Source organism: Periplaneta americana, chromosome 14 (genome assembly GCF_040183065.1).
Source record: "Periplaneta americana isolate PAMFEO1 chromosome 14, P.americana_PAMFEO1_priV1, whole genome shotgun sequence".
NCBI lineage: Eukaryota > Metazoa > Arthropoda > Insecta > Blattodea > Blattidae > Periplaneta > Periplaneta americana.
This window is the reverse complement of record NC_091130.1, coordinates 87361853-87387540: the sequence shown is the minus strand read 5'-3', so window position 1 is coordinate 87387540 and position 25688 is coordinate 87361853. Positions and strand designations below refer to the sequence as shown.

The 25688-nt window shown below is 33.2% G+C and overlaps 1 protein-coding gene across 1 annotated transcript in view; it reads right to left on the bottom strand.

Moving 5' to 3' along the window:
* Positions 1-2516: 2516 nt before the first annotated feature.
* Positions 2517-25688, bottom strand: part of LOC138713014 (pecanex-like protein 1) — a 127945-nt gene continuing 104773 nt past the window's right edge. The window contains exon 18 of the mRNA XM_069844697.1: positions 2517-5657. Coding sequence (XP_069700798.1) covers positions 5517-5657 — 141 coding nt within the window. The 3' untranslated portion in view covers positions 2517-5516. The remainder of the gene's footprint in view (positions 5658-25688) is intronic.

Genomic DNA, 25688 nt, shown 5'->3' with positions numbered 1-25688 from the left:
TGTACACCAAAGCAGTTTAGGCATATTCTTTGTTTGAGCAAAGTAAGACGGCCAAATTCTAATACTGGATGATATTAAAGATGCAGAAGAGAGGTAGACCACGATAATCAAGTAATGAAGGAGTGCAGCAGAAGATGGAGGACAGGAACCTGATCATGGATAGTATAGTTTGGCAAGTAGAAATAGCAAGACAGTGCTCAGTATACATTAAAAAAAACATTTATTTATAATTTATTAATATTTATATGTAAGAATATCTATTCTGCTTAAATAACTTTTGATAATTCTTCAGATGGAAGTTAAATCTGGATTTACAAACAGTAACATTTATTTATATTCAGATAGTAGATGTAGTTCATGATTACATGAAGTACATAAAATATAGATTTTCATGAAGAAATACTTGAGAGTTTCTTTAAAAGACATTAGTGTTTCCAATACTTACTGTATACACATAGCAGAAACACAGTGTCCTATCAGGCCTGGGAATTGTGAGCAGAAAATCCTCTAGAAAATTTAAAAATACACGAGAGAAAAAGATGGCATCATATAATCAATTTTAAGTTTTATCAGCTGTTTTATAAATCTTACGTTGTAAAGTTTATAAAGCTACACAGACTTATGTGGGCAAGTGATGTTATCCAGTTAGGAAGATCCTGTTAACTGACACAGGAGAGAAGTACCAAGAAGGAAGACTGAAAGTGCAATGGGAAGAAGGAATCCAGGAAGATGCAAAATGGGATTCCAAAGGTGGAAGACAAATTTCCTTCAACCAATACCACTGGTAGAAAATGCAGAAAGCCAAGGTTCATCCTGGACTGTACTGCCATGGACAATGAAATGCTAATTACAGATTTTAGTAACAAATTAGAAGAGTAGACGTTTACAGAGAAAAATGGCTAGACCATGTACATCGAATACCAGCTGGGAGACTACCTAGACGAGCTTTAAATTACAGACTGGAAGAGCACAGAAACATAGGGCCACCTAACAGAAGATGGTGAGACCAATTTGGAGTCACAACAGACTGGTATCCAATGTCTGAAGACGAAGAAGAAGAGGAAGATCATGATGATTAACAAATTAGCACATAGTTTTAAATATTGCATGAAAGCTACGGTCATGGGTTCGAATCTTGCCAAGGAAAAGGATGTGATTTCCGGTGCTGTCTTAGAAATCTGGCATTGTGTCAACCTCACATCACGGGTATTCCATAATTTGTCTAAATCATATCAGGCTGTAGAAACAAAAGCTCAAATATGGCCTCAATTTGGATGTGGATACCCTGGAAAAAAAGCCAATTACAAAATTATATTTAAAGAACAGACTAAACGTTGCAATATTAAATGAGATGAAAATTCAAAACAAAGTGTATCAAATTCCAAATTTATGTACCAAAGATGGTGCTGTAATAGATTTCTTCAGCACACTCTCCATTCTCTTTGCTCTATTTTCACAAATTTTCCCTTAAGAACTCATTCTCACTGCCTAGTGTGGAAATGCTTGCCTTGCCATCCATCACAATAGTATATTTTCTTGACATACCATAAGGAAAGAGGTATTTAAGTTATATAGGTCAACAGAGAGTGAAAAAAGGTACTAAAAAACTAACATGCTGGTAAGAAAAAGAGGCTGAAAGCAGCAGGATATTTTCTTATCATTAATTCGAAACAATGAAATGACGTACGAGACTGCGAGAGAAATACAGAACAAAAAATATGATTTTTGAAGTGTTTATGCTAAAATTAAGCAGTTTAATTTCAAAACAGGACTCAAATCTGAGCACAGGCTTTGAATGCTATATTTTTGTAACACAAAAATATTACTTTGTAACTGATCCAATGGCATGGTGATGTATCCAATCTTCAGGCATTTATTAGATACAGATAATTTAACTCTGATACAATACAGAACCAATTTATTTCTTTATATTACTTCCATTCATAAAATTCTTAACAACGTTACTTTTAATGTATAATAATTTATACATCCTCTGTTAGCCAAACAATGATGCATCGGTTCCCACACTGGACATTTTAGTTCAAATACCAATGAGTTCAAGTGGAAGTTCAAGTGGATAGATAAAGACAGCATTGAAGCAGGTTTTCATGCAACACTGTGATACTTCCTGCCATCATTCCAACATTTCTCATTATTATTATTTGTACACGCAGACCTACAACTCTATGTGGCTTACTGTGTAGGCAATGTCTAATTTGATAAAGCAATTTACAATTTTGGCACAACACTCCTATGGAAACAGTTGAATTATATCATGTATCTGCTATAAAAAATAAATAAATAAAAATTCTTATTTTAATGTCTCTTGAATGGCAATCTTCATTAACATTATACTCTTTAAACATGACTTACATTTTAAAAATTTGTTTCTGAGACAAACATACGAGTATATACATATAAAATCTAATCTATAAATTTTCTTTGGAAACCAGCCCACAATGTGGAAGAGAGGGGGAAAAAGGATAGAGTCAAATTAATCATGGAAACTAGTACCACCAATTTGGAAGGAAAACTAGTAATAAAGCTAGGTTTTATGTACAACTGTATGTACCAAGAGCTGTACATTACAAAGATATGATTCCTGAGTTTCTTTCTGAAAAGACTGTGTCCATCAGTTCTACAAAGAGCAAAAATGCTAAGTGTACGATATTACTTCATAGATTTCGGAAAGTTTAAAAGTTTAAATACTTCTACAGGATAATTTTTCCAATATCACGTGACTACAAGTACAAGCAGCTGGTATCTGTTGCATAACTATTCTTATAAAAACACTGTAAATCTCCTCTTCAAGAAATGTATGATTAGAATGCTGGATTCAGTACGAATATATGAAGATGTACATACTTACGATGTTAGTCAAGAAAAGAAAAAAGTTTCACCCAGTTATTCCCGAAGGAGCTATTAATGTGTATACTTCATTTAAAAAGGAGTAAAATTCTGTCATAAATGTTCTTTAATATTTTTTTTAATTAGGAGACCAATATATTATGATATGTAAATTTTGTATTATAGTGAAAATTACTCTCACATTTCTTTACTGTCTAGAAAAACAAGTATATGACAAATAGTTCTCCCAAACGGCTAACTAAGTATGCCATATATGTATGCATAAAGGGCCAAAGATCTCTATATGTGGATGAATTGTTAGCATCACATTCCAGCTACTATACGTGCAAGAAAAGGCTTTCAGTGCTCATTTCACACAATAATGATGCTCTGTGATTTAACACACAAGCTCTCAGTTCATCATCAGTAGTTTCTATCAATGACAGACAATTTTGCTGAGTACAGTGGACTAGAAAAAAAAAATATTTCGTTATGTTAGTGTAATAAACTGATTATCCCTAGCAATATTCAGAAGACAGCAATGTGGACAGTAATGAATACTAATACGTGTATTAAAATCCTACGATACAAGGGATCTACTGGGTGTAACTTGCTTCAGCATTATGTGTATATATATATATTTTTTTTTTATATATATGTTATAGCATTGCAAAATCTTCTTTAACTAATACTCTAAATTTTACTAATATTGAGAAAGTATTTACCAAAACCATTTTAAAAATTGTACACCCTGCTTACTTCTTTCACACACATATTTTCTAGCGTGTTCATGATGAACCATAAATCCTTACAAATTCATATTCTGAACTGTTTGTGGTTAATCCCATGGGGCAATCACAGGTATAGCATTATTCCAAATCCAATTTCTGACCACCTGAGTATCTTATTCTGTAAAGGTTAAAAATTGAAGCATCCTTAAAATTAGAACAAGCAAGAAGCTGGTAAGAAGGTGTATTGATACAACATGTAAAAATATATATAAATTATATTTTGAATAAGTCAACAAAACATTGCAGTCTTAAAAATTCTGGGAAGAAAAAAAAATGACAGAAGCAAGTGCTGGCAAAAAAAAAAAAAGTAAATAAATAACAATATGAGTAAGATTATGGCTGTGGTCAGTTGTTATCACAGTCTCTGACTGGCTGCTCTTCTCTAGTCTTAAAACCGTTAATAAATCTTAAAACCGTTAATAAAAAATTATATCAGTGTAAGGGATTAGCCTACATTCTGTCACTCCTTCACCAGACACGACTATATAAATAAAGAAATAACAATGACAATATCGAGCAAATGCTGGTAAAAAGCTTACTTGCCAATAAAAAACATTCACAAATATTTTCTACTTCATTTTTCAAGTTTCAGAGGCTTCTTGACACACAGCCAAATTGGATTATTGATTCTTACTTTTTTAAAATATCTTTTTTAATCTTTCTAAAGAACATCTGTAGTAATTTTAGTCTGTAATTGTACAAAAAAGGATTTATTTTATCTTATCTTCAAATATTAGATTCAGTCTGATAGTTGATAAGGCATCCTGTGAAATAATCAGCTCTAGACAACTACAAGTATAAAAGCTAGTAACATGGCTTTGCTCGTTCTGTACAAGTAGTCGATACATAATAACAACCTTGCTCTTTTATATCTGAATAATAAATAGTTTCTTATAATATAACACTACACGATTCCATTAGTTCTCACAGACATTCCAAGCATACGACCAATCATTGGCGATAAAAACAGTCTCCAATTGTTCATTAGAAATAAGGATACATTACTTACAAAAACACCTTGCCACAAATGAACTGATGGTCATGCACTGTTCTGTAACGTGTGTGCATGCATATATATATATATATATATATATATATACAAACACACATGCACATGTACATACATTCACAAATGAAAGCACACATTCAATACAAACAATTTTAAGACAATGATATATTCTTGGCACTCATGGTGTCTTGTTTCTAATAAAGTTAATCATGACCTGCTATTACAATTGGGCTAATATGTATCCCGCAACCTTCACGAGATAAGATAAAATCCAGTTAAAACAAATGGCCATAACCAGCATTTCATTTGTGGTCTTGTAATACTTGATATATGCTCAAACAATGTTAATTCGTTTGCTGCATCCCTGAATGTATTATCATGATTTACTATGTAAGGGAACAGCCTTTTCTTCGTTACGTTATTTGGTATAGCTCTCGCTTCTCTCACTTTAGCAATATAATAAAACACTCATTGTTTAACAAGTAACTGTGATAACATTCCAAGCATCAAAATATTTATACCGTTGTTTCTGCCCACAGTTACTGTTATGAGACACTTATCCGCATTTTTAATGGAAAACACACTCAACAAGCACCTTCAAGAAATAATACCAATGACAGAAAACGTAATGTTCCTAAATGGCTACATCCTTCTGTCACATAAGTCACTCGTCGCATAAGTAGGAACACGTGACCATTTAAGTAGCAGACATTGAGATAAGATTTTTAATAGGAATGTTTCTCTTCTATTCTTGTGCCTCTGAAACTTAGAATCTGCTTGTTACAGAGTATCATGTTCTTTGGGATCCTGCTATCTCACACGTGAGATACCCTGGACCTATGTCTGTGCCTGCGGCACAAAGTCTTGTGCTATACTTCTGCACCCAAGTCTTGAGTTCCACTCTCAGCAATAGGGACATATTTATCATCAATTTTTACTAAAAGAATGGTCCGGTCCACATGAGATCTTCGGTTGGGGTCTCGGTGTGATGGAACCCATCGATGCACAACCTATGCAACACGAAAAATGTTATTAGAAAATAAATACCAGTATAATCATGAAAATCTCAATCCCATAATTCAATTATTTTAAAGTATAGCTAATCACTGAAGTTAAAACTGTAATTGCTTTGTACTGCTCAAACTAAACAGACAGAACCTAAAATCGATTGTTGGTTTGCTTACTGAACACTATGCAGTAAAAGGTTATGATCTTGCCCCCCCTAATAAAAGATGTAGGTCATTCCATATTATTTGCAGATGACACAAGTATAGTAATTACAGTCAATAACTCCAACACATTCCAATCTTCAACAGAGGAAATTCTCTTCAAAATATGTGACTGGTTCTCAGTCAATAAATTAGTATTAAATTGTAACAAAACTAACATTAATTCAATTTAAATCCTGTTCAAATTCAACCTCGCAAATTTCAAGTGCAATAATTAACAATAGGTTCCTATTAGAAACAACAACCACCAAATTTCTTGGCTTAAATATCTATAATGTGTTAAATTGGAAAAATCATATTAAAGAAATTACTCCCAAACTAAATTCAGTATGTTTGGCTATTAGATCTATGCAAAAGACAGTAAATATCAATACTTTAAAAACAATATAGTTTGCATACTTCCACTTGGTAATGAGTTTTGAAATAATATTCTGGGGAAATTCCACAGATAGTAACAGTATATTCCTACTACAAAAAAGAGTAATTAGAATAATAGTAGGTGCCAAATCTAGGGAATAGTGTAGCACTATTTCAAAAAAACTACAAATAATGTCCATGATTTGTGAGTATATTTTTTCATTAATAATCTTCCTCGTATGCAATCGTGAAACCTTTCTAACTACCTAATTCAACAGTTCATAGCATACATATGCGTCAAAAAATGACTTTCATACTCCATCGGCAAGTCTATCGTGCTATCAAAAAGGAGTGCATTATATGGCAGTAAAAATTTTTAGTAGCCTCCCTATCGATATAAAAATTAAACTCAAAACATAAGATTATTTAGGGCCAAATTAAAGAAGTACCTTATTTCTCATGCCTTTTATTCTGTAGGTGAATTTATGGCATTCAACAACACTTCATGAAATTGATACTAAAACTCTGTGTTGTACTAGTGGACTATATTGTAAACCTCTTCTGTATATATTTCAACTAGACTGTGACTAGAAATTAAGACTTTATAGTAGTATTAAGTTTTTCCATATTCTAGCTCTGAAGCAATGTATGAATACCATGGAATATTAATAAATACAATACAATGTGCACAAGGATTGAAAAAGGGTGGAATTTTAAGATCTCTTAACATCGTACACATCTCGAAAAATAGTGAATTGATTTCACATTCCATAAACATTTCTCAGTAATAGTGTGGTTTGTGCTAACATCTGCACTTTTTTATTGCAACTCCATGTGATAAAAAAACTTACGAATTTTAGATCACCTATTTTTCTTTTACGACAGTTAACTGTAATATTGCTACATAAATAGTGCATGCTTTTCATTTATGCTTTAGAATATTGTGATTATTCTGGTTCTGAAGGACAAGAAAGTAATACGGATTGTTTCATTGGATTCAAGCTCAGGAAAAGAAAAGTCATTCACCAAAATTCCTGCAACAGACAGGCCAGAAGCTTACAGAGAAAGGTGCAAAATTTGGACAGGAAGAAATATTAGCAACAGCAGCAAATTGGTAGACATTATTCTCAGAAAGTTCAGCCACAGGCTAAATCAACAAAAATCTGTCAAGTTCGTTCACAAGAGAGAGAATTGGAGAGAAGGGAAGAGAGGAGAGGAGGGGTGGGAGAGGTACAAAATAATATGCCACTCTGCTGGCCAGAATGCTACAAATTTTGCATACAAAGGTGCATTATGTCTGAAAATCTTTTATGGAATAATTTTTTCTTTATAAATAAAATATAAGTAAACTTTATTACGTCATTTTATTTAGTTTACATATGAAAGCATTCACTGAACTCTCCTCTTTAAAATTGGCAGCGATATTTGAAATATATGAACCACAATTCTGATGAGAGCAATTTGAAAAAGCACAAAAACAGGTCACTAAATGGTTGGGCTTCGAAGTGTTTAAGAAAAGACATATTTCCATCTCAATGAAATTGTCGAAAAACAAAACCAATGAATATGAAGAAGAGACAATCTGAACCATCACAAAGACGGTCTACTGCATCCAAGAAAATGCACAATGTGATGTGTGTTTTTTTTTTTTGCTCTCATTATTATTGGATCAATGTTTTAAAGAAGACTGTAAATGCATCCCAATATGAAACAATCTTTCAAGAGATGTGTGATAAAATTCAAAGAACAGTTTTTCGAACAAAATATGAGCTAAACCTCATACTAACAATAGTAATATAAATATTTTGTAGCATTATTTTAATGACGTTACTTCTTTTTCCAAATGGGCCAGAGGATCCCAAAGGAAGGCTGCCAGAAGAAGAAGAGGAAGAAGAAGAAGAAGGTTACTTATGTTATCCTAGTCGTTTTGAAACTGAATAGTCTTGATGACCTTAATACTCCATACTTTAACACAAGCCAAAATAAATTATACTTTAATATTAGCAACTACTTTTTGTGGGATTAGTAAAAAGATCGAATGTACAAAAACTACTTACACATGGCCGAGGAGTTTGAAAATGGAATTATCTTCGTTACTAACAATATTCACAATAAATTTCTTGCATCAAGTCATTAAGAAGGATGGTAGCAATATTGAAAATATCTTTCTTCAATTCTTTATGAGGAGGAGTCATTTTCAAAACATCTCTTGTTCACTTGATAATGAAAATGAGCTTCCTGTGTCCATGCATTCTTCAATTATCACTCTGTATACAACTGTCATGATTCGGTTTGAGAATGCCCTCTAAACCAGTCAAATCTTGCGTTAAAAGAGTTAATTGGAATCAAACTGACTCTTGTCCACAGAAAAATTTGCAATAAAATATTAGTTCCAGCTTGGAATCAAAGAGTTTCATGTTTCCATTTGATTCTAAAAGCACCGAAACTCATTGGTTTCATATGTCTCTTGTCTAGCCGGTAAGAAATTTTATACCTAAAAATGTTTTTCGTGATTTCCCCACAAAGTTATGGGAATGGACAAAAGTCGTTTTGAAAATAAGCTCCTCATATAAAACTTTTCTTTAATAAAATAATCAGTCTTTTCTTGAGTCCACAGAATGATTCATAAAACCAGAATACAGACGAGTTCAGAAAATTAAAATAATAAAAATATATCACCAACTATCTGAAATTGCATTAAGAGAGTTACAGTACTTATGCTTAAACTGCCAAAATAGCTCATTGCATCTTAATACAAACCCTGCAGCATCTCATCAAAGATCTCTTTCTCAGTTAAATTATGACTGTCAATTTCTTTGGTAACCTTGTTCAAAACAAACAAACAACAAACAAACAATCAATCAATCAATCAATCAATCAATCAATCAATCAATCAATCAATCAATCAATCAATCAATTTAGGGCATTTCAAAACCTAAGAGGTTTTTAGCCTCATTCACGATATATCGCCATTTGTCTCTGTTCTCTGCATCTTCTTGTCGTTCTCCTACTGTAGAAAGATTATCATATACTTGGTACGGAGATGAGGTCTACCAAGAGGTCTCTTACATCTTGGCTTGTTCAACACACTGTCAAAAAAATTTCAACTTCTAATTGATGGTGGATAAACAGTGTATTTAAGTTTATCTCATAAGTAAAAATTAAGCGGATTCAGATTGGGAGAGTGTGAAAGCCAATCAATGAATCTTCCTGACCAATCAATTTATTTGAGGAACTGATAAATTTAGGAAGTTCTTAGCAATGAACTAAAATGAGGAAGAGCATTGAAGTAACAAATTACACAAAATGGTATTTCATCTAGAAACTTACTCAGATTTTTTCTCAATATTACAAAAGAATGTCTCATCCTACTAAACAAAAGACCCAATTAAATAATTCCAGTTCATATAAAAGGGTCATTTCATAAGTCATGACAACACTATGTTAAATCTTCTGAATAACTGAAAATGTGGTTAGTTCAGTATATACATTTGAATACCTGTTGTACACTGTACAGGATGCCACTGCCAGGTTGCGTCTGTGTGCATTGGTGGCTAATTGACAGGACACACAAAAGTTAGTATGCTAGAGACTGAGCTCCAAAATGGATGTAAGTAAAGTTGAAGAGCGGTCATACGTGAAAATTGCAGTTCTTCATAGCAGAAATGCTCGTCAGTATCATTCTGAACTATGAACCACACTATCAATGCCCAATACTACAGGTCATTCCTCATTCCTGATGTATCATCTGCGTTGTACAATTCGGAGGACACGTCCAACACTGCTGGACAATGCCATAATCATCCATGATAACGCAACAGCCCATACTACAGCTCCTGTCAGGAACCTTTTGCAGTGGTAGGGGGGGGGGGGAGATCTTGGAACAACCTCTCTACTCGCCTGATCTCATGCGACTTTGATCTCATTCCACAATTGAAGAAGTCACTGAGTAGGAAGCAGTTTGCAAACAGGGAGGACATCTTAACAGTGTTTCGATGAGAGGTGGTACACACAGACAAATTGCACACAGCCGATGGTATTCAACACTTGCATCATCATTGGCAAAAATGTGTGAAAGCCTTGGGGGATTATTTTGAAGGGTGTTTGTTAGCTGTGAGTAATGTACTTTGTTTCCTTTTGTGCATAATAAAACAATAATTTCTATTTATGCATCTTTCAATTTCCCTTACACTTTGCCTCCTGTACCCGGATCCAATTTGGTACTAGCATTGCGAAGCACATTCCAGTGACCTTCAATCGCATATAGTGAATTTCTATTCCTGCAGCTTTATTGGCTGATATAATATAGTTGCCATGACTTATGAAATTACCGTGGTATTAATACAGAATTACTGTTGAGTGTCTTCACTGAACAACATTGTTGCTTCACCTGTAAACACACAATTGCAGGATCCCAACACAAAAATCTTTTGTGAAGGAAATGAGATGTTGGAAGGCTTGTAATGTGATGCAAAGCAGCTCAATGTGAGTACTCCCTTATAGGTAAGCATAAAGATTGCTAAATTCTGTTCTATGGAAATTTGTTTCTTGTGGACTTACAAGTGAAAAACACACACAAACCAATCAAATATAATATAACTAAAAAAAAAAAAATAACTTCATTAACAAAATGAATAAAAGTACAATGCTATGTCTAGACTCGCCATAGCCATTACTGTAGTCTTTATTCTGATAAAAAATTGAAAGACTTCAGCTGGAGAAAAGTAAAAACAAGTTGATTCATAATATCTATTGTCCAGTGCCACTGAGTAAAGATTCTACTGATACACTACTATGGGATGCACAAATTGAAAGAAAAGTCGAGACTAATTTTATTGAGAAGAGCCAATGAATTTTGCTGTCAAGTGCTAGACAATCAAAACGAATATCCGACTGCTATAATAAAATAATGCGACATGGCAAAACCTGAGAATGTAACATAATATAAAACAATGTAATGTAACAGGGCATGAGATGGAACACAATAGCTACTTTTTCACGTACATACATGAATAAGCACACTAATTTTATATTCACGTGAAATCTCTATATGGTCTAATTATTTCGAAAGTGTACATGAAACACAGTACATAATAATACTGCAGTATAGGTATTCATACAGTAAGGAAACTTCGCCACTTTTTCTGCCAGAAAGATATGCACGCATATAGCTAGCAATCCAAGCAGTAAATAACCAACACTATTGGGAAACTCAGCTGTTTATATGTAATCATGATGATACAGACGCGAAAGATTTATTAGAAGAATGAGGGTTTTGAAAGGACCGTATTGTTCAGGCTTTAAATTGCAACAACAGCAAAGGACAAAATACAAAATTGCATTTTTTCGCTTTCTCCAAACATATATATATATATATATATATATATATATATATATATATATATATATATAAATCCATACTGGTAGGCCTACATATTTTAGTGTAGAGCTACTGGCTTACACTTGGCATGTATTCTTAATGTGGTTAAGTCTCGGATTTTTATCTTTTTATTTCGTTTAATTCCTAAGTTAAATTCTGCTGTAATGATTTCAGATGTAAAAAATGGGTTATAAATATTCGGTGAGAGAATTTACTAAAATAAAATACAAAATATTTGAGTGCAAGTTGTCGTCCATGCATGGAACACTTCCACAACTGCTAGTTTATGAATTTCAATAAGAACTTATTAATTAAAACTGGTATAACCGAGCAAGATGGCTCAGACGATAATGTTTGAGGCTCGCATTCGGAATGTCCTGTGTTCGAACTCTGTAGCTGATCAATCTGACTAGATTTTTTTTTGTTAATGATTTCTCTCAGTCACTAAACCAAATATCGGATTGGAAATTTACATACCATGATTTATCACTGCCTTCATCACAATTATCATACATATTAAAACAAAATCCAAATGAGTTAGGTACATGAACACAAGCATTTGAAACACACGACAATAGAAACACAATCTCAAAGGGCTACTGATATACCCAAAGATTTTACACACGTGATGTAACATTGATGTTAAAGCGTGTATAAACGAGTGCTTATAAAAAGAACTAAACTGCTGTACCAGCAGTATTCTTGGACATCTTGTATATTTACATTTTTCAACTGGAGTGTTGAATACGAAGCTTAAATGAGTTCTTTAAAAATCCTAAACTTTTGCTTATCTAAAGTTCCAAAGCTCTCAGTCTTGTTAAAAGTGTGAATTACAGTTTTTGTCGATTATTGGTATGGGTATTTACCTATTTTTTGTTGATGATTGTTGAATATATTGAATTTATTGTGTACTGGGGTAATAATGATATTTCTGTTCTAGTGATGTATCACGTTTTATTTTTAATAAAATCAGTGATATTAACCTTTCAATGACTCATTTTGGAGTCATTAAACTAGTAATAATAGGGCCTGTAATACATTTTTAAAGGTTGTGACATTTGAAATTAGTGCCATATTGCCAGTTCTGAAGTAAAATTCTGTGTTTTCCATAGTGTTCCTTTGTTTAAATTGATTTAAATTAAAGATGTCAGACACACAATAATGTGCATCATTTTATTTAATACTAGCCGTATCCGTGCACTTTGCTGCACATCTTCTTATAAATAAATTTAATATCATTGACAGAAATTTAAAATTTACATTAAAGCAAAGAATTTTCATGGTAGAGACTTATCGGAATAGAGTGATTGTGGAAAGGCGAAAAGATGATTTGCAAGAAGATTTTATAATGTTACTGTTCCACATATCAAGACTATAACCTCGTTAAACATTTAGAGAAACTGAGTCAATATTGAATAAAAGGAGCAAAATACCACGCTGTGTACTTGCTGAGGAAAAACTGAATGAAATATGAGAAAGATTGGATCACACCTCATAAAAATATCGGTCATCTCGCGCAAAAAATTGGTGTATCTAAAACCACAGCATATGAAGCCATTAAAATCCTTAAAAGATATCAAAGATGTATTGCAGCAGAAGGTCATCATTTCCAACACCTCTTATATTCCAGGTAAGTTCAGTAATAATAAAACTGCCGAGACGGTTTGCAAGACGGTTTGCCGGTCGCATGTCACCCGGTCGATCTACATTATGTAGACGAATGCTCTCTGGTATATATTATCCAAAAAGGGACACATTATTTATTAATTTCCAACTTACATAACAAAATAAGACGAAACTTCGTATCCTCTCACACCACAACATACTTAAATCAATGAAAATAACCTCAGAATTATAACACACTACTCTACAGACACGATGTGATCACTGAGAAGGTTATATACTTAATAGGTAAGAGTTCTGTATAGTGCACAACACTTCATATTGAATAATTAGCAAAACGACATCTTCAGCATGATTTGTGGTGTGTATGCCACCTCAAACCTCGAACTCCACCCCTCTGCAAGCGAGATCTTACATACTCTGCTTGTTATAGCTTAATTTTATGAGTAAAAACAATTAACAATAGGTACCTCAGTCATAACGTGATACAATACCAGATGGAACTATGAAGTAATTACTTATTGAAATACCACTATTTGTCCAGGGAGCATCCGTTTTTCAGTGCAAGAATAATTCGTTTAACATGTTTCTAAATTAGTCTTGAATACATTCCTTAACAAACCATTCCAAACCAATATGAATATAGTGGGATTGTGTACGAAGGTAATTATTTGTTGGCATCATAGCGCAGTTTTGTTTATGTAAATAAAAACACATTAAAAACATTATTTTAAGAACCATAGGAAACAAATGTGGGTACCGGTACATAATAAACAAAAGAACGCCATTTCATGACAACATTCGTAAAAATACGATTATATTTCATGGACAAAAAAATAAAATCTAGTAAAAAGTAATATTTTACATGGACTAAATAAAGTTTAAATATACATTACCGTAGTTCACTCAAATATGTAATTAAGCAATAAAAATATGTACCGTTATCTTACTGAATAATTAACACTTAATATGTATGTGTCGCATGTACAATATATTTGTAAAATTATTCCATCCCTATCATTGGTTCATAAATAAATGCAATGCAAAGCAGACATAAAATTTTATTACCTTCTAATATCATTAAATTTAACTACATATCACTCATTCATAGTTTCGACAGTATATCAAGTTTTCTATGTGTAAGAGTCTGTTTTAATCATACCTTATCATGCATTTGTGCCCAGTCCTCGATTTACTCTGGAGCTTCTGTAGTTACATAAAGCATAACGTTCATCTGAAGGAACTACACTTTCCAATGATGAAAGAATTATCCAAATCGATTCTCATACAAACACTCTCTATTTATAATAAGTTAATATTTAGTATATTATAAACACATATGAATGTCATCCATATAAATGGGTTATGAATATTAATTCGATTGTTGTCCAAGACTGCTTTAAATAAATGCAGTCATTTGTTTTATCTTTATTACTCGTATAATCTGAGATGGCCATGGCACAAAAAGCATTGTTATTTTAAAACTAATGTATGTCCTTAAATATCATTCCTATCAAAATTTTGCATAGAATAAAACTTATCGGAAATCATTTTTAAAGAAACTTTTGTTACACAACATTTTTCATGAAAATCAATAATAAGGGAGATATTTCGATTTATTTAATTCAGGTCCCCTTATAACCCCCACCCCCTTTTAAATAAAGTATTTTGAATGCCATATAGCCTAAAATCTAAGTTACAACAACCTTAATTTATATTCCAATTTCCATATAAATCAGTTCAGCTATTATCGCATGAAAAGGTAACAAACATCCAGACAGACAGACAGACAGACATACAAACAAAAATTTAAAAAACGCGATTTTCGGTTTCAGGATGGTTAATTATACATGTTAACACCAATTATCCTGGTTGAGTGTTAGAGAAGGCCATATGGCCTTAACTGTGCCAGGTTAAATAAATCATTATTATTATTATTATTATTATTATTATTATTATTATTATTATTATTATTATTATTATTATTATTATTATTATTGGAAAAGCGAAAATTACCCGAAAAATTTCGGTTACAGATTTATTATTAGTATAGATTATTCAATCTCTGGCTTTCATTCTTTCATAAAAAACACAATGCAAATCAGACATCAAATTTCAGTATGGTACCTCCAAATAGCATTAAATTTAACTGCAGTACATATAGCTAATTATTAGTTTGGACAGTATATAAAGTTTTCTGCGTGTGAAGTTCTGTTTAGTCCTATCTTATATGCATTTGTGCCCAGTCCTCGATTCATTCATGAGCTTCTGTAATGACATAAAGCATAGCCCTCTCTAGTCATGGCCCAGCCCTGGTAAATGTGGCAATGTCGCAGCCCGTCCTATTGGCTGAGTAACATAACATGTGTTTTAGTGCAAGACGTTCTCCTTGCTCATGTATTTGCGTTAATATTTCCATTGTTATGGTGTCTGTGATAACAACATTTCATAAACATGCCAGATAGATGTGTAGTGCCGGGTTGCGTAAGTAATTGCGATAAGACAATTAAAGCAGAAGGATATACAAGTTGTTTTCGGTTTCCTAAAGATCCTGAACTATACAGTAAATGGATTCGTTCGGTTCCATGGACAGAATGGTCACCAACCAACAGCTCTGTAGTATGTATGAAACATTTTCAGGAAAATGACTTGAGCTTTGTTGAGAAATATGTCGACAAGGACGGAAAGACGTGTTTTCGTAAACGTGATCATCCAGTTTTGTGTGATGGTGCAATTCCGAATGTGTTTCCAAATTTGCCTTCATATCTAAGTATTGCAAGTGGAACCAAACAGAAAAATCCGAAACAGAAAAGAGAAAAAATTCACAATCATCTTAAAAAGCAAAAGGAGGATGAAGAGAGACAGACAGACGAAAACAGTGTGTAGGATTTTTTTTTGGAAAATATATCAAAGAAAGTATAAAAAAAAGTGTGGTCACTATTTAAAAACGAATCTTGTTGTATAGTGTATAAACTAGACATAACTAATATTCTCAAAATATTTGCCAGCATTAGAATAAACAGTGATTTTAGTGTGGAAGTGCATGTGAATGGTGGACGTCTACCAAATGAGGCTTTAAGATGTACAACTTCTAACTTAGTAATATGTAGAAATTCTTTGCTTACAGAATGGAGTCAGCTTTCATCGCTAATAGATTTTTGTGATTATTATGTTTCACCAGATAACAACAAAAGCATTATTGTATCCCAAATTACTACCTCACTACAAAGTCTGAAATTATTGTTATTGCAAAATGATGAGAACTGTGATGAAAGCAGCTTAAAAAAGTTAGATATTTTATGTAATCAGTTTGATCCAGTATTTATGAAAAAACCTAAGTATGTTGTATCCACAATTATAAATTCTTTCTTAATTTATATCCAGAGTGTGAAATGTTATGATGTCATTAGGCTGAACAACATCAGGTCATTGATATCTAAGAAAACTGTCCTCCTCATTTCAAATATCCCCTTCTTCAGAAACTGAGAATACACATTTCTTGAAACATGTTGTTAGGCAACTTACAGAGAATGAAAAAACTGTGAATCTTCAAGTAGATGAAATTCACGTAAAGGGAACTGTAGACTATAAAAATGGACGGTTGTTTGGGGTTGCTGCAAATAAAACAAATGATCTTGCGAAAAGCATCGTAGCTTTTTTAATTAGTGCTGCATTTGGTAATTTCAAAGAGGTGATGAGACTTGTGCTGGTTAAACAACTTACAGGGTCAGATTTAGCAGAAATGTGTAACTATATCTTACAAGAAATACATTTGTGCGAATTGCAAACATTGTGTGTCATAACTGACAATAATAGGGTGAATCGCGTAATGTTTAATGAACTCACAAAAGATTCAGAAAGTAATTATTGCTTTCGAATTGAAAATTGTCCCATAAAGATCTTTGTTTTTTTATGATAGTGTGCATGTATTTAAAAATATTCGCAACAACTGGCTCAATGTTAAGAACCCAAGAAAAGCATTTCAAATGCCCTTTTGGTAAAATCTTGAAAATCCTCTGACTAATGCAGAATCAGAAAAAGAAAGTTATGACATAAAAGAGGTTTCATTTTCAGATATTCGAAGCTTGTATGTTAAGGAGTCTGACATGCTTGTGAAATTATTTATTTATTCAAATACATTTGAGCAGCAGAAGGTAAATTTAGTCGTATACATTTTTAATGAAATGACTGTCTCAGCTCTAAGGAAACATGGTTTTGCAGATACAGCATACTTTGTTCATGTGATTTTGATTTGGTGGTCTTTTGTTAACATAAAAAGATCTTTGACTTATGTTGTGACAAACAATACTCTAAAGAAACCATTTGAAAGCATTGATGATGTAAGATTGGCTTTTCTTACTAATTTTTTGGCTTGGCTTAAGGAATGGAAAGAGATTAGCGACAAAAACCATAGTATGTACTGTTTGACATTAGATACATATAATGCCTTGCATCATTGCACATATGTGCTGAGAGAAATTATTGTATATGCACTAAATAATTTAAATGTGAAATATGTTTCACCTGCTAAATTTCAGACTGACAATCTGGAGTCTAGATTTGGTCAATACAGACAGCTAGCAGGTGGTAATTATAATATAAGTGAGACACAGATATTAGAAGCTGAAAGAAAAATTGGGATTAAAAGTGTTTTAGGATTTCATTCAGCAAGATACAGGCAGGTGAGGCTTTCCAGTGAAAGTTTGGAGGAAAATAACGACATTCAGAAAAATGAGAAAGAAATAGATAATTTATTTTATGATATTTTAAATACTGACTACTTAGGGAATTTAAAATGTGATGAGTCAGGATTTCTCTATATCTGTGGTTATGTTTCATTCAAGGTAAATGCAAAAATGAAATGTAACTCTTGTAAGTGTGCTTTGATAAATACAAATGCATGTGACGATGCATACTTTAATGATATAAATAGAGGTAAGCTGTCTGTGCCTTCTGATTTTGTTTTAGGTGTATGCAAACATGTCCTTGGAATTGTACAGGCTCTGGTTTCAAAAGAGTATGAGGAACATTTTTGTTAACAAATCACCAAAAGAACGTTATTGAAGTTCTTGGTAAACTTGCAGTCGTAAAAGGCAACAGTTTGATTGCAAATTTACATGAAAACAAAGAGATCTGATCACTTGAATGACATTGTAATTGAGAATATCATATCCACTGTCAGTAACATATTGCTAAATAATTACTCTAGAGCAAAGAAAAAGTTCTCAGACAAATTGAACAACAAAAGAAAATTGCAGATAAGTTTTTCATGCAAATTAAAAACCCGGTTAAATAAAGAAGCATTTAATGACAGTATTTTAGTTTTATTTCGTTAACTGAACCCTCAAAAATAAAATACAAACGTAACCTTAAAAGAAAGTGCTCACAATATGGTGGCAAGTCAACAGCCATTCAGTATCAAAGATAATAAATCAATTTCGTTTCGAAATAGAAAAGTGATGTGCTCGTTTTTAACAGCTGTGCAACAGGACAGGACAGCAACTAACCCGCTGTGCGACATTGCCACATAGCATGGGCCGGGCCATGACTAGAGATGGCTATGCATAAAGCCTACGTCAATATAAAGGAACTACACTTTTCAATGATGAAAGAATTATTTAAATCTATAGTTTCCTGAGATTGCCTCATACAAACACACAAACACTATCTCTTTATAATATAATAATATTTAGTATATTATAAACACATATCATATCATCCATATATTAATCCGATTGCTGTCAAAGGACTCCAAGGCAGCCTTAAATAAATGCAGAGTCATTTGTTTTATCTTTATTACTCGTATATTAATCTGACGTGGCCATGATATAAAAAAGCAATGTTATTTTAAAACAGATATATCTTGCCATATGGTAATGTAGAATTTCTGCACGGAAATATCATTATGTATTAATACTTTGGTACATCATAGTAATATTAGTCCTATCAAAATTTTACATGGAATAAAACTTATCAGAAATAATTAAAAAAAAAAACTTTTGTTATGTAATATTTTTCATGAAAATCAATAAGGGAGATATTTCGATTTATTTCATCAGCCCCTTTTAAATAAAGTATTTTGAATGCTATATAGCCTAAAATCTAAGTTACAACGAACTTAATTTATATTTCAACTTTCATATAAGTCAGTTCAGCCATTATTGTGTGAAAAGGTAACAAACATCCAGACAGACAGACATACAAACAAAAATTTCAAAAAAGCGATTTTCAGTTACAGGATGGTTAATTAGACATGTTAACACCAATTATTTTTGGAAAAGCGAAAAGTACCAGAAAAATTTCGGTTACAGATTTATTATTAATATAGATTACATATTTTGTGATGTGTTTATTTATTTTTCCAAGTTAACAGATACAGTGAGCATTTAGTTATAGTTATTCGCCACCAGTCACATTAGTGATGCTCAGCTAACATGTTGTCATAGCTCTATTAACACAGAGTTTCCTTACTGTATGTATACTTATACTGTGATAATACCGAAAGCCATGACAACAATGTGTGGGTAGAAACATTTTACAACAGGAAATGAGAGAATGTAAAGTGAAATGTACTCTTTCTGTTATTCCTCTCTCTCATGTTAAGCTTCTGGAAAAGATGAAAAGGTCTTACAAAGGCAAGTTTAGATGACAAAAACAGTAGTTATATTGCTGAATATATGTACTTTACTGGACTAATATAGGATTAATTAGAAAAAAATTAAATATTACGAATTTTTCTGATCAAATTAAAGGAGTGCTGAACCAAACAAATATTTTTTCATATAAAGTAGAGCAACCCACTTTTGGTCGAGACTTTCTTTTGCGACCCCCCCACCTCCCTTTCCGTACCAGTATTAAACCTCATTCGAAAATTATAAATCCTTGTAAAATCGAAAATAATGATAATTTTTCTCAAAATCAATGAATACCATCCAAAGTATGACCAAACTGAATTATACATGGTGCAACAATTACACGAAATATTAGGTAAACATCATTTCTAGTACTACAAACTATTACCACTATGGCACTGCAGCACTAGTTCAATGCAAAGTGGTAAATTCCATCACAAGAAGGGTGTTGCAAACTCGTATTTTCAGCAAAATTTCTGAAGGCATGGGTTCATTATATGAAAATATTCTTTATCACACAGAAGATGGCTTTCTTGGGGTAACGTGTTGAAAAGAGTTTTGCCTGACTTTCAATATACAAGACGAGAAATCTGAATATATGCAAACCTATTTCCCAATTGAAGAATGTGGTCCCAAAACTCGCTCAGTCCATTTGGCCATTTTTATTATTTATTCATATATTACATATGATTTTTTTTTTCTATCATTATATTTTAAGTTTCTTTTCTTCCAAAACAACGCCACTTGTATATCACTTGAAAACAAGCTCAGTCTGTAGACCAGTGGGTAAAGTCCTTTCATAAAAATGGACTGAACGCATTTTGAATAATAGTTTGCAAGGCCAAGATGTTAACATTATAACAACCAGAGATAAAATTAACTTGTTTACAAAGAAACTTGATTTCTGGTCAATATCATTTGACAAAAATATATTTGATTCATTCCAGTGTATTAAAGAGCTCATAGAAAATTTTGTTACATATGATAAGACAAATACTGTGTTTTTGCGGACATGCAACCAAGTTTCCACAGTTTTAATGAACAAATTTTTGAGTACATTCTGGAAGAAACTCAAAACAATTACGACTATCACAAAGATTATGAATCCATTTTTAGGCAGTTGCGTTCAACTGGTAATTCCAGAAAATATGAAGGAAAATCCCAATTAAACATATACCTAGAAATGGAATGTTTAAATTATAATTTTTTCGCAAAGTGTAGACCAATTTTGGATCAAAAGAATGCAAGAATACCTCGAGCTTGTAAAAATACGCAATTCTTAAAATTTTCCTTGAATTTTAAAATGATATCATTGTGTGTATGGAATGCTGAGTCCAAATTTGAGAAGCTTTTGGAACCAGAACTGAAAACTGTCCTCCTGTAACACTTTACAACAAAGAACTTCACGAAGCAGACGATGTTAAATATTCAGGTATGCATTTAGATCGCCGATTAACATGGCGTAAATATATTGAAACTAAACGTAGAGAATTAAATTTGAAAACATAAAAAATCTATTGGTTATTGGGACCTAAGTCAAAACTGTCATTAGAAAATAAACTTCTTGTTTATAAAGTCGTACTAAAACCAATCTGGACATACGGCATTCAGCTGTGGGGAACTGCTAGCAACTCAAACATTGAAATACTGCAGAGGTATCAGTCTAAAACTTTACGTTCCATTGTCACTGCACCACGGTATGTCCATAATGATGTCATTCATCATGACCTAAACATTTCAACTGTGAAAGAAGAAATCTCTAAGTTCAGTAAAAATACCTGCACCGATTAAATCAACATCCCAATCATTATGCATTAAATTTGCTGGATAACAGTCAAATAATAAGAAGACTTAAAAGGACCAATGCTCTTGACCTTCCATTCTTTTTTACTACAGCTATTTGAAACATTGTTATTTTTCTTTTGGAGTGTTGTCATGGGATAACATCTTCACTCATGTCATATTCTTTTATAATATTTACTTATTGTCTATTGTAGACAGATTGTAAATGTGGCAGGTGTTAAATAAAAAAAAAAAAGAAACAAAAAAGATTTGAGAAGCTACTTTCTGAAAAACAGGCACATTAACCCTTCTCCGGGCAACCTACTTTTGTAACGTTGATGGGCAAGGAGGGTCCGTCGGACCCACATGCCATTTTAATACAATGACAGAAGAAAATCATTTTCTTGTACACAATATTAATCTTCTTTAATAATGATATTATTATAGTGACCAATGTATCCATAATAATATACATAAATGATATAATTTTAGTAGGTTTTCATGCGATAAAAAAAACATGTTTAGTGTATGATCTACAATTTTTTTTACTTTCATCGTAAAACTCACATACATTTACACAAATTTTAGATTTTCTCATTTCTAGCACACACACACTCCCACACGTCATTACTCTCACACACTCACACGTCATCACTCTCACACATCATCACTCTCACGTGCTCACACATTATCACTCACACTCTCACATCATCAGTCTCACACTTACACGTCATTACTCTCACAAACTCACTCATCACTCTCAAACTCACACGTCATCACTCTCACACGTCATCACTCATCATCATTCTTACAGATTTTACACACACGGGTCACTTCACTGTTCTCATTACACACAGATTGGCCACAATTGTCACAGCTTTGTTTTTGTTTGCGCCTTTTTTCATACTGATACATATGACACCTTTTAGTGCTCTCCTGTAGTTGGGGCGCAGTTGATGTAGAGGCCTACTACCTCTTGGCATGAAAGGACCAATGGTCATTACAGTTTTTTCTGAAGTCCTAGTCTAGATCTTCTTTCAATTTGAGGTTGGATGAGACTTCCAGCAACAGCTACAAGGAACAACCTCCTATTGTTCTGTTTTCCAAGATTCCACGAAGGATGAAGGCTCATCCACACAACAAATGCAGTAATTTCACATACATCTAAAAAATTCATAAAAATGCAAATGGCCAGTGATTTGTACGTCTCTTGCACCCATATGCATTCACTAATGATCGAGTGTGTCAGTATCTCCTTTCGTGCTATTACAGTGAAGAATAATTTGTGGTTTCTTTTCTTCTTCCGAAATGGTTTGTGTGTGGTGCATTGCAGAAAGAACAACAATTGCCTTATTTGGTTTTGGTACATTGAAACCAATGTTACATATTTTGTAAATCCGAAGATGGATGAACACTCTGGCCGTCTTTTATTTGGCTGAAACTCAGGAGAGATGAATATACATATTTATGTGTACTGTTCCAACTAAGGTGAGACCATTACTGAGGAGATTCTCAGTGAGTTCTTTGTCAGTAAAGTAGTTATCGCAAGTTACATTCCTGTTTGTTCTTTGATAAGACAGTGTTTCTACAACCCTTCGACCTACTCCAGAGTGTACCCTTACACAGTTTTCTTTTCCGGTGTATGGCACACCATTTAGGGGATAGAAGGTTTTGGAGTCACAAGCCCACCATACCTTCATGCTATATTTGTTAGGTTTTGATGGCATGTATTCCTTGAAAGGACATCTACCATGGAATGGAATAATTTGCCCATCAACCTTTGTATCAGTATAAGGATTATAGGCCTAATATTTTTTTAAAATTCAAATTAACATTTTCCCAGACATCTATAACCAGGGCAAACTTATCCTTCTCACGGCAAATGGATCTTGTTGTTTTGTCATCAAGTAAACGCTAACAAAGATTTGAATCTCTTGAGACCCATGGTCGCTCTAAACACTGGAACACCATACAAGCTGCTCCATGGAATGTCATAATTAGTGTAATTTGCTTTGATGTGTCCTGCAGTTACTAGTAGACCGAAAAATGGCCGCAATTCAGTGTCGTTACAACACTTCCACAGGTGTGCAACATTTCTTTCTAAATACAGCCGCTCAGCCTTTTGATTATCTATGTCACTTATAATTGAATCAGTATAAAGATTGAAGGCATCAATAGATTTCCCAGGTGAAAGAGTGACTTTATTTATTGACCCTTCGATAATATTGTGAACCCTAGCTCGGCCTGTCGGAAAAGGCTGAGAGTTCCACATGGTGCCATCTTTACCAAAGAAATTACCAGTTTGAACAAATGCTTCCCCCCATATCCTAGTTCTAGACGGTCGAAACTAACCTCTTGTGGATCACATTGGTGATAACTGCTTTTCTCATTGATAGATAGATCCTCATCGTGATGGGTTTCAGGGTCATATGGTGGCTCTAAATGATTAGTAACTTCTGATGCTTCACTATGATGATCAGATTTGCTATTATCGGCATTATCGTCTGGATCGTAGCTAGAATCATCTTTTCTAAGGTCAGGTTCTATAAACAAATCCTGAATGGATTCTTCACACAAGTACTTACACTGAATCTGTCAGAATATTTGACCTAATTACAACTCTTCAGTACAACAGCATAACTAAGATGCATTCAAATATACTGTAACATCTAAAGACCATACCTTTGTTTCTTTGACTTTCCTCGACTCTTCCATAACAATAATACTCCTACATAAAAATAAAGTAAAGGTGAGAGATTGTCCCTCTTTCTATTATAAACTACACCGTATTATGGCTAGCATAACTTCACAATGACATTTATATTTATTATAATGTATAATTGGTACATTTTTTTTAATGTCATTGTTGTTGAGCTTCGGAAATAATTTTGCCAACATTCTGTTGCCGTCAGATTATCACTGAATGGGTTGAGAGAGTGAAACCTCGTTACGAAGTGAGAAAAACCAATTAAATATACTATGGTACAATAGACCCTGCATGCCCGGTTAACACTTTAAAGAAGTAAAAGTGTTCCAGAACATTTGTGCAAAATATTACAATATTTTCCTTCTCCCTAACTATAAAAAACACAGAAATTAACAAAGTCATGAAATTTCAAGTAGGTAGAAATTATAGTTTTAATTTTATTCACAAAAATAGTAGTGCCAGGGCCCGACAGACCCTGGTTGCCCGGAGAAGGGTTAATTATTTTTTACTTTTTAACTACTGAAACATTTTTTATTATGTTCAATATTGTTTGTGTTTGTAAATATAAAAAAATGTTAATAAGAAACTTTTTTACTTATTTTGTAAATAATCTCGCGACCCCTCCCAATCCCTTATACAACCTCTCCCTGGGGGTCGCGACCCACACTTTGGGAAACGCTGATGTAGAGGATGTGTAGCTCATAGCAGTATTGAAGACTGCAACTCGAAATACGACACCATTCTCAATCTACAAGGCACTAAAGCAGCAGTTGTTCGCTGTAATGATGTCACTGTGAGATAAGCATGGCTTGTCACCCTCGGTGGTAAGACAGCCAGCAGCTAACATTTCAGTGTTATTGTTGGTTTTGGCTGTGAAAAACGCATGCAGAAGAGTTCAGTGTTATTTATTGCTGTGGCTGTGAGTGAGTGAGCTTGTGGTGTGCATACAAAACATATTCAGCTGTTTAATTATACTGTAATATTACTGACTGACTGAGTGAAATTGATGTGCATACTGTTTAATTATTCCTGACTGACTGATGTTTATTTGCGGCAACAATGCCTTCTTGCAGTGTTTACGGCTGGACTAATACTACCAGGAAAAATGAAAATATTAGTTATTATTCGTTTTCGAACAAGGACAAAGTCCCAAGTGTATACAGGAAATGGATTTTGTGTGCAAAGCAATCACCTTCAAATTTATACAGACGGATCTCTAAATCCTAATAATGGGACATCAGAAGCAGGGTATTATATTCCAAAATACCAATAAAGTTATTTCATACCATGTTCATCCTCCTCCAGTCTTGACACTGAATTGCTAGCTATTG